At 40.3% G+C, this 12677-nt stretch overlaps 1 protein-coding gene across 33 annotated transcripts in view; it reads left to right on the top strand.

The window, feature by feature from the left end:
• kif1b (kinesin family member 1B) overlaps positions 1-11419 on the top strand; it is a 61700-nt gene extending 50281 nt beyond the window's left edge. For 19 of the 33 annotated variants that reach the window (XM_038306011.1, XM_038306014.1, XM_038306017.1 and 16 more), the window contains 23 exons: positions 252-337; positions 507-636; positions 917-1070; positions 1226-1316; positions 1392-1510; positions 1777-1832; positions 2100-2300; positions 3478-3586; positions 3689-3755; positions 3877-3961; positions 4312-4417; positions 4723-4749; positions 5414-5528; positions 5609-5742; positions 5923-5984; positions 6068-6213; positions 6308-6565; positions 6648-6719; positions 6827-6948; positions 7045-7197; positions 7373-7565; positions 8485-8603; positions 8687-11419. In XM_038306011.1, coding sequence (XP_038161939.1) covers positions 252-337; positions 507-636; positions 917-1070; positions 1226-1316; positions 1392-1510; positions 1777-1832; positions 2100-2300; positions 3478-3586; positions 3689-3755; positions 3877-3961; positions 4312-4417; positions 4723-4749; positions 5414-5528; positions 5609-5742; positions 5923-5984; positions 6068-6213; positions 6308-6565; positions 6648-6719; positions 6827-6948; positions 7045-7197; positions 7373-7565; positions 8485-8603; positions 8687-8729 — 2648 coding nt within the window. In that variant the 3' untranslated portion in view covers positions 8730-11419. The remainder of the gene's footprint in view (positions 1-251; positions 338-506; positions 637-916; positions 1071-1225; positions 1317-1391; positions 1511-1776; positions 1833-2099; positions 2301-3477; positions 3587-3688; positions 3756-3876; positions 3962-4311; positions 4418-4722; positions 4750-5413; positions 5529-5608; positions 5743-5922; positions 5985-6067; positions 6214-6307; positions 6566-6647; positions 6720-6826; positions 6949-7044; positions 7198-7372; positions 7566-8484; positions 8604-8686) is intronic. The other 14 variants (XM_038306027.1, XM_038306043.1, XM_038306033.1 and 11 more) reach the window with 4 other exon arrangements.
• The last annotated feature ends 1258 nt before the right edge of the window (positions 11420-12677 follow it).

Raw genomic sequence — 12677 nt, 5'->3', positions numbered from 1 at the left:
TGAGTAATTATTGAAATCTCTAATGAAATTAAAAAAAAAAGAATTGCTTTTTTTTTTAAGTTAAAAGGGTCTAAACATAAGGGTGTGTGGTTCTGCCTGCTGCTTTGAAAGCCAAATGTGTAGAAAAGCTGTCAGGGACTGTGCTGCATCGCAGTGATTCCTTCAGATCCTTTATGCATTCCTTTAGATGTGCTTTGACAGCAGAGGTTTATGACAGGTTGGGATAAAAGGAGGGTTTGTTTCTCTTCTAGCTGACGAGGAGGCCCCAGATTACGGGTCAGGGGTAAGACAGTCGGGGACTGCCAAGATTTCCTTTGATGATGAATACTTCAAAAAGGTGAGCCCAGAATCAGATGAAAGCAGTTGGAAACTCAGACACCTGGGCTGTCTGTTTTTCTTTTCAGAAATAACTACTTGGTTGAAAATAATATATATATAATTCTCAGGACTTCATTCCTCTAGACCAGCTTTATGCTAATGCCTCCTGCTTTTATTCATCCAATCAGAACGACTTTCCCTCTACGGTTATGACTCGCTCTGGGTTGTCCCTGGAGGAGCTGCGTATTGTGGAGGGTCAGGGTCAGAGCTCAGAGGTCATCACACCCTCCGAGGAGCTCAACAGAATCAACGACATGGGTACGGCTGCCAGACCTTCACCTCCACACTCATAAATTTCAGGCTCTCCCCCTCACTGGCGATCACATTTAGCAGATGTTCCAAAGTTAGGATTTAATACTTTGTCATGTTAATGAGAGCAATGCAGTTTTATTTGTTTTGTATGCTTTTTAAAAAAAACTTAAAGTGCTGCCTCCCCAGAGCTGCTCTTGAATAGCTAGAAGAAGAGCATAGATTTCACATGGAACCGCCAGCATTTATTGGTCACTTTTAATAAATCACAGCTCATGTTCTTCCTCAGACCTTAAGCTGGGCAACATCTCAGACAGCAAGCTGAGTCACATTGACGGACTGGCAGGCCAGCTGGAGGTAGGGAGCATCTTCACCTTCCGTGTTACTGTCCTCCAGGCCAGCGGCATCCCACCCGAGTATGCAGACATCTTTTGCCAATTCAAGTGAGTAAAAATAACGTCTTAGCTGAACACTTAGAATGATTAAAATTTCTTTTTATACAACTATTAAAGTTTCACCACTCCGAAACGAGTTCTGATCAGAATTGGTCCCGATTTTATAGGAAGCGTTTTTCACGCAGACATGTGCTTCGTTTCAGTTTCCTTCATCGCCACGACGAGGCTTTTTCAACTGAGCCACTGAAGAACACCGGCAAAGGAGCTCCTCTGGGCTTTTACCACGTTCAGAATGTAAGTACAGATCAACATGGAAATATTTCTGCAGTGTTTAAATAGAAGCTTAAATCGGACTTTCTACTGTTGCAGGTTTCAGTGGAGGTCACGGAGTCCTTTATTGAGTACATTAAGAGCAAGCCCATCGTGTTTGAGGTGTTTGGCCACTATCAGCAGCACCCGCTGCATATCCTTGGCCAGGACCTGATCAGGTGGGAAGCTTTAGATATATGAAAGGAACCCTAGAAACTTTGATGTCTTGTTCTAATACAACTAAATAAAGTACAGAGGAACCTTCCAGCAAAAGGCTGAGTTTCACTCAGGCAATTTAGTGATTTTAATGTAAAAAAGTTCAGGGATTTTGAGTACTTATGTAACGAATTTAAATTATTTCATTTCATTATTCCATTTAAAGTACTTCAGATAGGATAAACTTCTCTTTTAAACTCACATTTCCTTCCTGTGCTTCCTTTAACAGGCCTCCAACACCATCAAGGAAATACTATCCTATACCTATGCCTCTGTCTAAACCAGGTACCAGTCATTCCAGCACACCTTTACAGTTAAATCTTCTTTCATCATTGATTCCCCATAACTTTGAGTTTCTTATATATCCAAACCTCACATGCACATTTTCATTTCTCGCTTCCTTTGGATCATTTTGTGTCCTATTGAATCATTTATCTGTAATCTTTAATCCTATTTACCAGACTCAGTCCTCCCTCTTTGTTGTTTTTCCCCCTGCATGCATACTTACTGATCTTTTCCACCGTTTGCACACAAACAACATCACTCACCAAGACCACACCCGTAAGATCGAGTTGATCCACTACTTGGTGAGCGGCTATGTTAACAGCAAAGTGCTGGATAGGCTGTCCGAGCACGCCAACGCCCTCGCCTCCTCTGCTGTGGCCAGCCTGGAGGACGAAGCTGAGCAGCTCTCACACTTCCCGTTCCTTTCTGCACTCCATGACCCCGTGTTCACTGTACCTAAGCACCACGGTTGGTTCAAAGTACTCTGTAGCAGTTGAGAAGCAGCCAATAGATGCCCCTCCACTGTCTGTGATTAGACTAGAGCTTTATTTTTTTAGTCCTCTTTGTGGGGACACACCAGAGCACCGCAGTGAGTGCTGCAGCTCACTGGAGACACCTTCAAGCCCCAATAAATTAGCTGCAACCTCCCCCGTCGCTTATAGCCTTACTTTAGTTTGTACCTTTCTGTAGATTTGCTGTATTTCCTGAATCGTAAATTGTGTTCCTGGTTGTGAAAAAAGAGAATTTATCATAAAGGACAACTGATCAGACTGTGGATCCCTAAACCCTCTGTGGCTTTAGAGAGCTTTAGTAGTTTCAAGCTATATATTGCAGAAATGGGTGTGCACATCAGAGATTAGATGGATCTAACAGCAGCGTAATCCTGATGATGTGTCAGACACCAGGAAGCGTTCAGCGAGGCGTAATCTGTGATTTAACTCCACCTTTCAGTCACAAAATACAGCTTCCTCTAAAAGGACTCGTGGTTACTGAACTTTTTGAAATTCATGATATTATAAGCACACCTGAATAAAAGGAAAGAAAATTACACATTGGTATTAAATAAAATTAGTCTTATAAAAATCTGAAAAGACTGGCATGCATCAGTGTTGAGCCCCCTGTGAATCTGCAGTTTGTCTCGACCGGCTTTACACATCTGGAGACCTGTCAGACTGGATGAAGAGAATCTGTGAACATCAGTTTCAAGCTTTTTATCACTTTGGATTCATGTCTGGATTTTTACAGGACATTTTAAGACTATAGAATACACTTTGATCTATAGCTCCTGATTTGTATGGAGGGTTTTTCTCCTGCTGGAAGGTGAACATTTGCCCTGATCTTATCCTTTCAGCCGCTTGCAGTATGAGCAGCTTCCCCACAGCAGGAGGCTGCCATATATATTCTGAGAATGTTGTGTGAAACACCAGAAAATCACTAGACTCGTTTTTTTTTTTTTAGACTCGTCTGATTACTATAATACACATTCTTTTATTCCTGTAGCAAATCTCTATAGTAATGTCTGTAAGGCTCTGTGTAGATTCCCTCAGCCTCAGCAGAAATGATTGGTGTTCTTTATGTTTGTTCATCATTAACATTCATGAAAACCCCTAATTGAATGTTGAGCTAATTTTAGCTGTTTTTTTAGTTCCAGCCACCAAGCTGAACACCATCACCAAGTCGAACCTGGGTCAGTGTGTCAGCAAGTACGACCTGCTCGTCTGGTTCGAGATAAGTGAACTGGAGCCTACTGGAGAGTGAGTGGCTCTCTGTGCCTTTTTCTTTCATACCAGATTGAATCCAACTTTTAATAGTTTATTAAATGCTATTTGTTCATTTTAATCTGGCTTTATCCACAGGTACATCCCAGCTATAGTGGATCACAGTGCCGGATTGCCCTGTCATGGCACCTATCTTCTGCACCAGGTAAGCAGAAAACATTTGACACTCCTCAAAATATCCCTATGTGTGTTTTAACTCAAAGTTTTTTTTCATGGCTCTGTAAAATAATAAAAATGGAATCATAATCTCTTAATTGTTTCTGCAGGGAATCCAGCGAAGGATCACAGTGACCCTCATACACGAGAAAGGCAGTGAACTTCACTGGAAGGATGTTCGTGAGCTGGTTGTAGGTGAGCTGCCCTTACATCTGCGCTCATTTGATCAGGCTGAAACAATCCAGCAAACACAACCTGTCGGAGTATATAGAAGGGAGGGTCCAGACTTTATAGAAGGCATTACTGAAATATACCACACAGCTTTCTGGTTGGGAGGACAGGCTTCTGTTTTGCTTAAGGTGACTTTTCTGTCAGCTTTTTATATACTCTAGCTGCAGCTGATGGACCAAATAATTACATTTCAAACTTTCAGCATCTTATTCAGACTGTTGATGTGCTGCATGCGGATGAAATGCTTGTAGAGTTTTTTCTTTTATTTATTATTATTTTCCATAATGATGTGTTGTGCTGTTCTGTTCCATCAGGTCGTATCAGGAACAAGGCTGAGGTGGATGATGGTGCAGCTGATGCCGTCCTGTCCCTCAACATCATTTCTGCCAAGAACATCAAGTCATCCCACAACACTAACAGGTACTCGAATGGGACTCTGAGGCTTACTTTGGTTCTGATGGATTCTACAGCTAACACAGGGTGAATCCATGGGTTTCCCAAGGTTCTGGATGTAGTTTGTCTTTCTTTTTTTCCGTCTTCTGCTATGAAATGTTGTCATCTAAAGTATCTAAGGTAGTAATGCACTCATTGCATGAGCTTTTAGTGTCTGAATTATTTTTTTACTTGACACGCTTCATTGTCTCTGTTGCCTGACTCTTTGTGATTCTCTTTTTGTTCTGTTCACTCTTTTCTCCTGCTGCCGCTGGACTCATGCTTGTCCTCAGGCTTTCTATTGATAAGGATATTGATAGGTACCCTTTCTATGAGAGGCCTTCAATGAATGGGCTTTATGCTTTCTTTAGACTTATAGATTCTTAGAAATAAGTTCATTATAGTTGGTTTTTAATCCTCTCCCCTCCATGTTGCATAAGATCTTTCTTTGTTCCCACAAATTGCTCAAAATGTTGATTTGCAAAGAAAGGCAATCTAAATGCAAACACACCCCTTGATTAGTGCTTCTTTTATACAGTATATTTATAAGTTTTAGATTTTAATATAAACCAAAGTTGTAAGGTGACAAGTTAACAAGGTCAGTGTCTGAGAGTAAATGCTCCCCCTGCTGGTAAAGAAGGAAACAATCATTTAAAAGGGTTAATTTATTTAAATAGACACGTTTATGACATTAAAATTGTTTTATTTTGATGATTGGTTTATGTACAAAGCAACACAGTGAATTAATTGTAGTATTTTCCAGCTCCTACCCTTACCATCTGTGCTGTCTTTGTGTCTGCTCACCATTTGTCCTCACATCCTTTCATGCTAACAGTAAGATTCCTGCTTAATCTGTCAGATCCGTTAATGCTGGTTCACAATTTAAGTCCCCAATGTTCCTGTGAGAATATAAACTTAGTGTTTGCAAAGCAACATATCACAAATCATCGACTCATGCCCCTTTCTTTGGGTTTTCTCTTCCAGAACCTTCTATCGTTTTGAAGCGGTGTGGGACAGCTCCCTCCACAACTCCCTCCTGCTCAACCGGGTCACTCCTTACGGAGAGAAGATCTACATGACTCTGTCCGCATATCTAGAGGTTTGTCCTTCTGCCCTGCTTCAAGTTGTCGCACCTGCCTCTGGACTTCGGCTCGCTCCAACTGTCTCCTCTCTTTTCAGCTGGACCACTGCATCCAGCCCGCCATCATCACTAAAGACGTCTCTATGGTGTTCTACTCCCGGGACGCCAAAATCTCTCCTCCCCGTTCGCTCAGGAACCTTTTTGGGAGTGGCTACTCCAAAACTCCTGACTGGTAAGCCTGCAAGTTCATCAACTTTGGATTTTTCTATTGAAATAAAAACATATTTTATCAGTATCTTATTTGCATTCTGTTTTTTTGTAAAGTTGGTAATTTCAAGATAAAAACTCAGTATTATCTTGCTGCAGAATCTCTGACTTGTTACAAAATAATTTTTTTGCTGGTTTGTTTTAGCAATCGTGTCACCGGTATCTATGAGCTGAGCCTGTGCAAGATGTCTGACACTGGAAGCCCTGGTGAGCAAGAAAAAGGATCTTTTAAACTAAAAACTGAATAATTGTTTCACCCTCTTCTTAACAAGTTATTCTTTGCTGCGCAGGGATGCAGCGAAGGAGAAGGAAGGTTCTGGATACTTCAGTGGCTTATGTAAGAGGAGAGGAGAATCTGGCCGGATGGAGACCCAGAGGAGACAGCTTGATCCTGGAGCACCAGTGGGAGCTGGAGAAACTAGAGCAGCTGCATGAGGTGGGAACTCAGTTCTTGTTTACATATTGGAAAAACTAAATACATAGAGAGCTGAGTTTTATCTGTTATTTAAAAACAACCCTCACATTAACAGGTGGAGAAGACCCGCCACCTCCTTCTGTTGAGGGAGAAGCTGGGAGAGGCTCCAGTGGGAACCACTCCTACCACCAAGTCCCTGAGCGAGTGTCTGTCCCCCAGCATGAGCACAGGCACGCTCTCCACCTCCACCTCCATCTCCTCCCAGATCTCCAGCGCCACTTGCGAAAGCGCCATCACCCCCAGCGAGAGCAGCGGCTACGACTCTGCGGACATTGAGAGCTTGGTGGATCACGAGAAGGAGCTCGCCTCCAAGGTGAGGAGAAAGCTCGTAAACCCAGACAGACAGCAGTGACCTCTCTAAGCTGCCTTGAGCTGACGGTCTTGTTGTGTTACAGTGTCTGCGCCTGCTGACGCACACCTTCAACAGCGAATACAGCGAGGTGGTGAACAGCATCAGTGACTGTAAGGTGAGAAATTTCTGGAATGTTTTCCTCAATCTGGTTGCATTTTATCTGAACGGTGAGGAAGCTGATTCTCATTGTTAAAAATGTGGAACTCCGTCCTTTCTTTCCAGCTGTCCGACATCTCTCCCTTGGGACGAGACCCATCGGTGACCAGCCTGAGCAGCGCCACCCTCACCCCCTCCTCCACCTGCCCCTCCCTGGCTGACTCGCGCTGCAGCTCCTTAGACCAAAAGTAAAAACTTTTTCTGATTGTTTGATGTATTTTTTTCTAACAGTAAATAATCCAGACAGTGCATAACTTTGATTCTTGGTATTTTGTCTTTTAAAGAACTCCAGAGAACAGCTCCCGTGCCTCCAGTCCTTCCTGCTCAGACTATGAGAACTTCCCAATGGTTCCCACGCTGGAGATGTCCTACCTTGCTCGGGCTGGAAAGAACGAGTTCTTAAACCTGGTGCCTGATATTGAGGAAATGAGGCCGGGGTTAGTATTATGGCAGTGGCTTATTTGATTTGGCTGTCATTGTCTGACAGCCAATTAGCAGCTTAGAAATATCCATCAAACTTGGATGCTCTCAGCTGATAAGATGCTAATTGGTGGCACTCATCTTTAGGAAAAACAAAGTAAGGAGGTCTTTTTTTTCTGTTCTTGTTTTTAGGTCTGTGGTGTCTAAGAAAGGTTTTCTCAGCTTCATGGAGCCGCGCTCCAACACGTGGGTAAAGCACTTCGTGGTCGTTCGCCGCCCGTACGTTTTCATCTACAACAGTGACAAGGACCCAGTGGAGCGCGGCGTTCTCAACCTGTCCACAGCCCAGGTGGAATACAGCGAAGACCAGCAGGCCATGCTCAAGGTAATTCATCAGAATCAGCAGCACTTCCTGAAGGCTCAAATTAACATTAGAACTATTTTATGAGTGTTTCTATGGTGAAATAGAGGTTTACGTACCCCCATCACATGACGTCATTCACTTTACAACTCAGAGCTTAAGTCATTTTTAAAAACAGGAACTTATTAGAATTTATCAGAAATGTTTAAAAATATATGCAGAGTAACTGTCTACCCTCTGTGGACTGAATGAGTGTCAAGAATCGGGAATCTGCTAAAACCCTGATGATGCAATCTTTAGTGAACTTAGTATCACATCAGTACAGGCTGAAAAGGAGTCAACTAAGAAAGGAGGAACTCCTAAATTAACATCTACCAGCTTCATTAATCTACTTTTCCTCAGTGAGTTTAAGAAGGATGAGGAGGCACAGTAAGCCTGTACTGCTGACCATGACTAGCATCATGAGGGTCTGTTTCTGATAAATGACACAAACTGAACGCAGTAATGATGGAGAACTACGCCCAAACTCACCAGCTGTGTTTGACGCAAGGACGCTGTTTGGCAACAACATCAAGCTTCTGAAATCATGATGACTAAATACAGGGTCAGAAAACCTCCCGCTGTAGATCTAAGTGATTACAAATCAAGTGGAAATTACACTAGGAGCATGTTAGTGGCTGAAAAGAGAGTCGTTTCTCAACAACTTTCAAATTAGCATCAGTGTTTGTGTGTTTTTATAAATTAAACATGTAACCATTTTTTTCCATAAAGTTATTTTGTGTTTCACGGCAAAATGAGCACCTTCCAAGCCCGCTATGGACGAATAGAAACCTCTGACTGCAGTTGCCTTGAACTTTTATCACCAAGCTTTGTTTTTATTTTTAAATAAATGGACTTTAACTTAATTTGATAAAACTGCCTCATTATGAATCTTTGTTTGCAGACTCCCAACACATTTGCAGTGTGCACAAAGCATCGAGGAATCCTCCTGCAGGCCAACAATGAGAAAGATCTGAACGACTGGCTGTACGCATTTAACCCCCTGCTAGCAGGGACGATAAGGTACTTTAAACCCAACATGTTAGACCTTTACATCTGTTGAACAAATGCACCTTAATCCTCACGGCAACATGTCGTCCCTGTAGGTCGAAGCTGGCGAGGAGGCGCAGCGGCCTGATGAAGAACTGAGTGACGCAGGCCTCCCATGGCTCCTGCTCCCTCCATGCAGCCTTTGAACATACAAAGTGTTAAAACTTATTAATCATTGTGAGTCTTAAAAGGTTTCCTCTTGTAAGTAGACCTGTGGCTTAAGTCTCTACTTTTCATGCGACTAAAAGTTTCAACTCCGTTGAACTTTGCTTCCCTCCAGCAACCCGAGCTCTTCTTCTCCTCCCCCTTCGGCTTTTTGTGTTTAAAACTTTTACGTCTCGATTTCTTTCTGCTTTGTCGTCACCCCTGAACTTCCTGACTTGAAGCATGTTGTAGTAGTCTACTTGTGTGTGCACGGCTCTCCAAAAACATTTATTTTTAGTTTGCCAAACATCTCTCACAAAAACAAAAGAAACAAAAAAAGTCTCCTATCAGTGTTACGTAACTCCCAAAATAAGTTTAATTTAAATTTTAGTTTTTTGATAATATGCTAGGATAAGGGAGGCTGGAGAACACCAAGTTTGCTTACTGATAAGGGAAAACAGATTGAAATTTTAGGTGAAAATCTCCAAATATATCAAAGGGATTTAGTAGTTAATACTCTGTAACATTAACTATTGCTTTTCCATATTGGACTTAAAGAGAAATGCATCAGGCTTCAAATAAGAAACTTAAGATTTCATGTAAAATCTAGTCGAGCTCAGCCCAAATCCTCCGTTTGATGTTAGATCCCACTCCTCAGCCTCTGTACATACACGCCAAGATAGTGCCAGTGTCAGTTTGTGCATTTGTTCAAACATAAAAAAAAAAGAAAAAAAAAGAAATCTTGCTAACTGGATAAAAATAAGCAAAAATGTACATTCTTTGTACTGATAGTTGCTGCAGGAATAAACATTTTTCCATTTTGTATTCCACCATAAGAGAAGGACTGGAGGATATGAGGGAGGAAATACAGGAGCGAAAGATGCTCCAGAGGGAAAGTTATTCCTAAAGGTGTTCCTCTGGGATGGCAGTGATATTCAGATCCTGTTTAAGGCAGTTCTCTCTGCTTCTATAGCAAAAATAAACCCAAACTTTATTACCTGACTGTCGCATATGTATGAAACTAAAAACTGGTGAGACATTAAAAAGTTGCTGAGATACAAGAGTGCTGAAGCTGCTGTAGCTTAAGGATGGATCAAGAAACATTCCCCTTATTGGGTAAAACCTCTAAAATGAAGTATTTGTTAATTTCAGCACCAACAATCATGACCACTTCTTTATTTTTTCTTCAGGTTCCTGAATTTAAACTTCTCCAACTCTAACACTCTTTCTACAACTTTTGTTCCTCAGTATTTACTGTTATTTGAAATGTAAAAAAGGGCATTTATTTGTTGATTTTTGTTTTTAACCAGCATTTATTGGTGTTGCACCTTTGTTTTTTTGCACATTAACTCATATCTATTGCAAGGCAGATCATGCAGGATTATGTCTGAGCTTCAGGAACAAGGATGAGTGAGCATATCGGAGTTACACTGGACGAAAACCTTAAAAGGACGTGGAGGAGGGTGAAAATGTTTGCCCTGCACTTGATGCTGATGAGGCGCCTCTGTCTCTGCACTCGTTCGCTGCACAGAAGGGCATTATTAAACTCTGGCCAACCAACCAGCAGATTGCCCCCTGCTCACCTCACACGAGAGCCGACACGGAGATGCCTTCATTAGTTTATTTTATAGTAGAATATTTGCTTGTCAAAGGACCCAGAGGTCAGGAAACCTGCTGGTCAGAGAGTCGTTAAAGAGCCCATACTGGAATCTAAACCCTGCATCTATGCATTCGTTAGGTTAAAAATACAAGGACACCAGAGCAAACATTTTCACACACAGTGGCTCCTTTGCAGAAGTATATTATTATTGTTTGTGTTTATGGTTTATAAATGTACATATTAGTTTGCAGCTCTTTGCACATATTAATAAAAGGTTCAACTAACTGATTAAATAAAGTCTGTGCGGTTTAGTTGTTCTGCTCATAATTAACCAAATGAAGGTTGGCAGCCTGAGCTGAGAGAGAGTTGAATGTACGATTTAAGATGTTTGGTTGTTTTTAACTATTTAATTTGAAGGGACCAGAGATGTAACCCGCTGCACCTTTTTTTTTTTTTTTCATGAGGATATGAGCAATAGTAGCGCTTCCTCCTGATCAGAAAGTAGTTTTTTTATTTTTTTTATTATGAGGAAACATTTACCAACTACCCACGATGCCCAGGTGTCTGAAATCTAATAAAAGGGTGAATTTATTAGTTTATTTAATCTAATATCAGGGAATATAACACATCATAGCTATAGACTGAAATTATATTAGAACACTTTAATGTGACTTTAAATTTTCCGTTGATGCCTTTCAAACTAAACTAGTCGTGATTTTTCTCATCAGCCCCCCCACCCTCCTCATCTGACAGTATCTTTGGGATTCTTGGATTAAAAAAAATAAAAGGACAAGACCTGAACATTTTACCGTTGTACATTATTTAGACTGGTTTCATTTTCATACTTATTTTGTAAATATCTATGTTGTATGGAGCTTGAACTAAAATGTAAATATGTTTACTGTATTTGTAATAATTATAATCCATCCGCTGTATAGCATAGATGTGTATCCTAACTCTCTGTCTGGTAATCTTGCACCACTCAACTGTTTAGTGAATGAGGCAACAATAAAAAAAGAAAATGTGCAAACTGCATTACTACACAGACTGATGCCTGTTCTGTTGTTTTCTCTTTGCTCTGAGTTTCGCTGCTGTTTTTTAAGGTTTTTAACACAAAAATACCTTCCTTGCAGTTATGAAGGAAGTAGTGTCATGTGACACCAAATAGATTTATTAAAAAGTTATTGAAACTTTTATGTTTCTAAACTGGAAAATATATTTTAGATGTTTTAACTGCAAAAGAAAATGCTAAAATCTTGTATAAGGTTATTTTTTTCTCCTATATTGAAGTGCTGAGATTCTTTTTAACCAGGTTTTTAATGTTTTCTTCAGGGACGTTTCACAGTCATTTGAAGGGTTTTTTCTGGCCTCTTTCCAGAATCTGGAAATAAGAGTAATTTTTGCTTGCTAGCAGACAAATGTTTAGATCAAGCTTCTAAATGTTGTTTAATAGGGAAACACTAAGTGCAACCCAATCATATTTGGGTGTTCAAAACTTTGGGTTATATTATGTTATTTTACTTTTAGAGTAAACAGGATCAGATATATCTACAATTTTTCTCCTATAACAGATTTGGATGCATCAATGTATTGTCTCTATTGCTTCAAGCCAAAAAATATATATATTCTGTGAAAAATATAAATCTTATCCCCCCAAAAAATTAGAGGATGCATTCCTGTCTTTAAGGCAACAAATCCACAATAATTCCAGACCTTCTTTCTACCTAAACAAGACCAGATTAGACTCTTAATATTCCCACAGATCCTTCAGTGTATTAAACTGTTAATGAGATGCTTTGCCACCAAACCTCTGTTCCATAGAAATGGCTCATGGTTAAGTCCAAGAAGACTGGTAGCAGACTCCACATGTTTACTTCTGTAATGGAAGGTGAGCTTGTTTTAATTTTCTGGTTAATCCAAGGCAACCAGCGTGGATGTAGCTGGTGTCTGATGGTCATTATGGAAAATAAGTGACCCCAAATGTAAACCTTTAGTTCTGTATCCTTAAAGTTTTTTTTATTTTTTATTTTTATTTACATCTTACTTCATTCTGCTAACTTCAATAGCAAGATAAAAATGGTTCCTCGTCTGTTGTGATGGGCAGAAAGTCACAGAACGCGACAAGAGGTCTCTACAACTTTATAGATTTAAAATTTATTACAATTATTTCAAAGGGGTTTTAGTGGTTTTCTCTGTTTGAATGATATGAATCTTCAAATAATTATTTTGATTATATTTTACTATTGCTACATTTTTACAAAAAAAAAAAAAAAACCTTCAAATTTATGGCTGATTGATACTGT

The sequence above is a fragment of the Cyprinodon tularosa genome, unplaced genomic scaffold, assembly GCF_016077235.1.
Source record: "Cyprinodon tularosa strain WSP-4 unplaced genomic scaffold, ASM1607723v1 ctg57, whole genome shotgun sequence".
Lineage (NCBI taxonomy): Eukaryota > Metazoa > Chordata > Actinopteri > Cyprinodontiformes > Cyprinodontidae > Cyprinodon > Cyprinodon tularosa.
The sequence above is the reverse complement of the archived record's forward strand: the minus strand, read 5'-3'. Positions and strand labels throughout refer to the sequence as shown.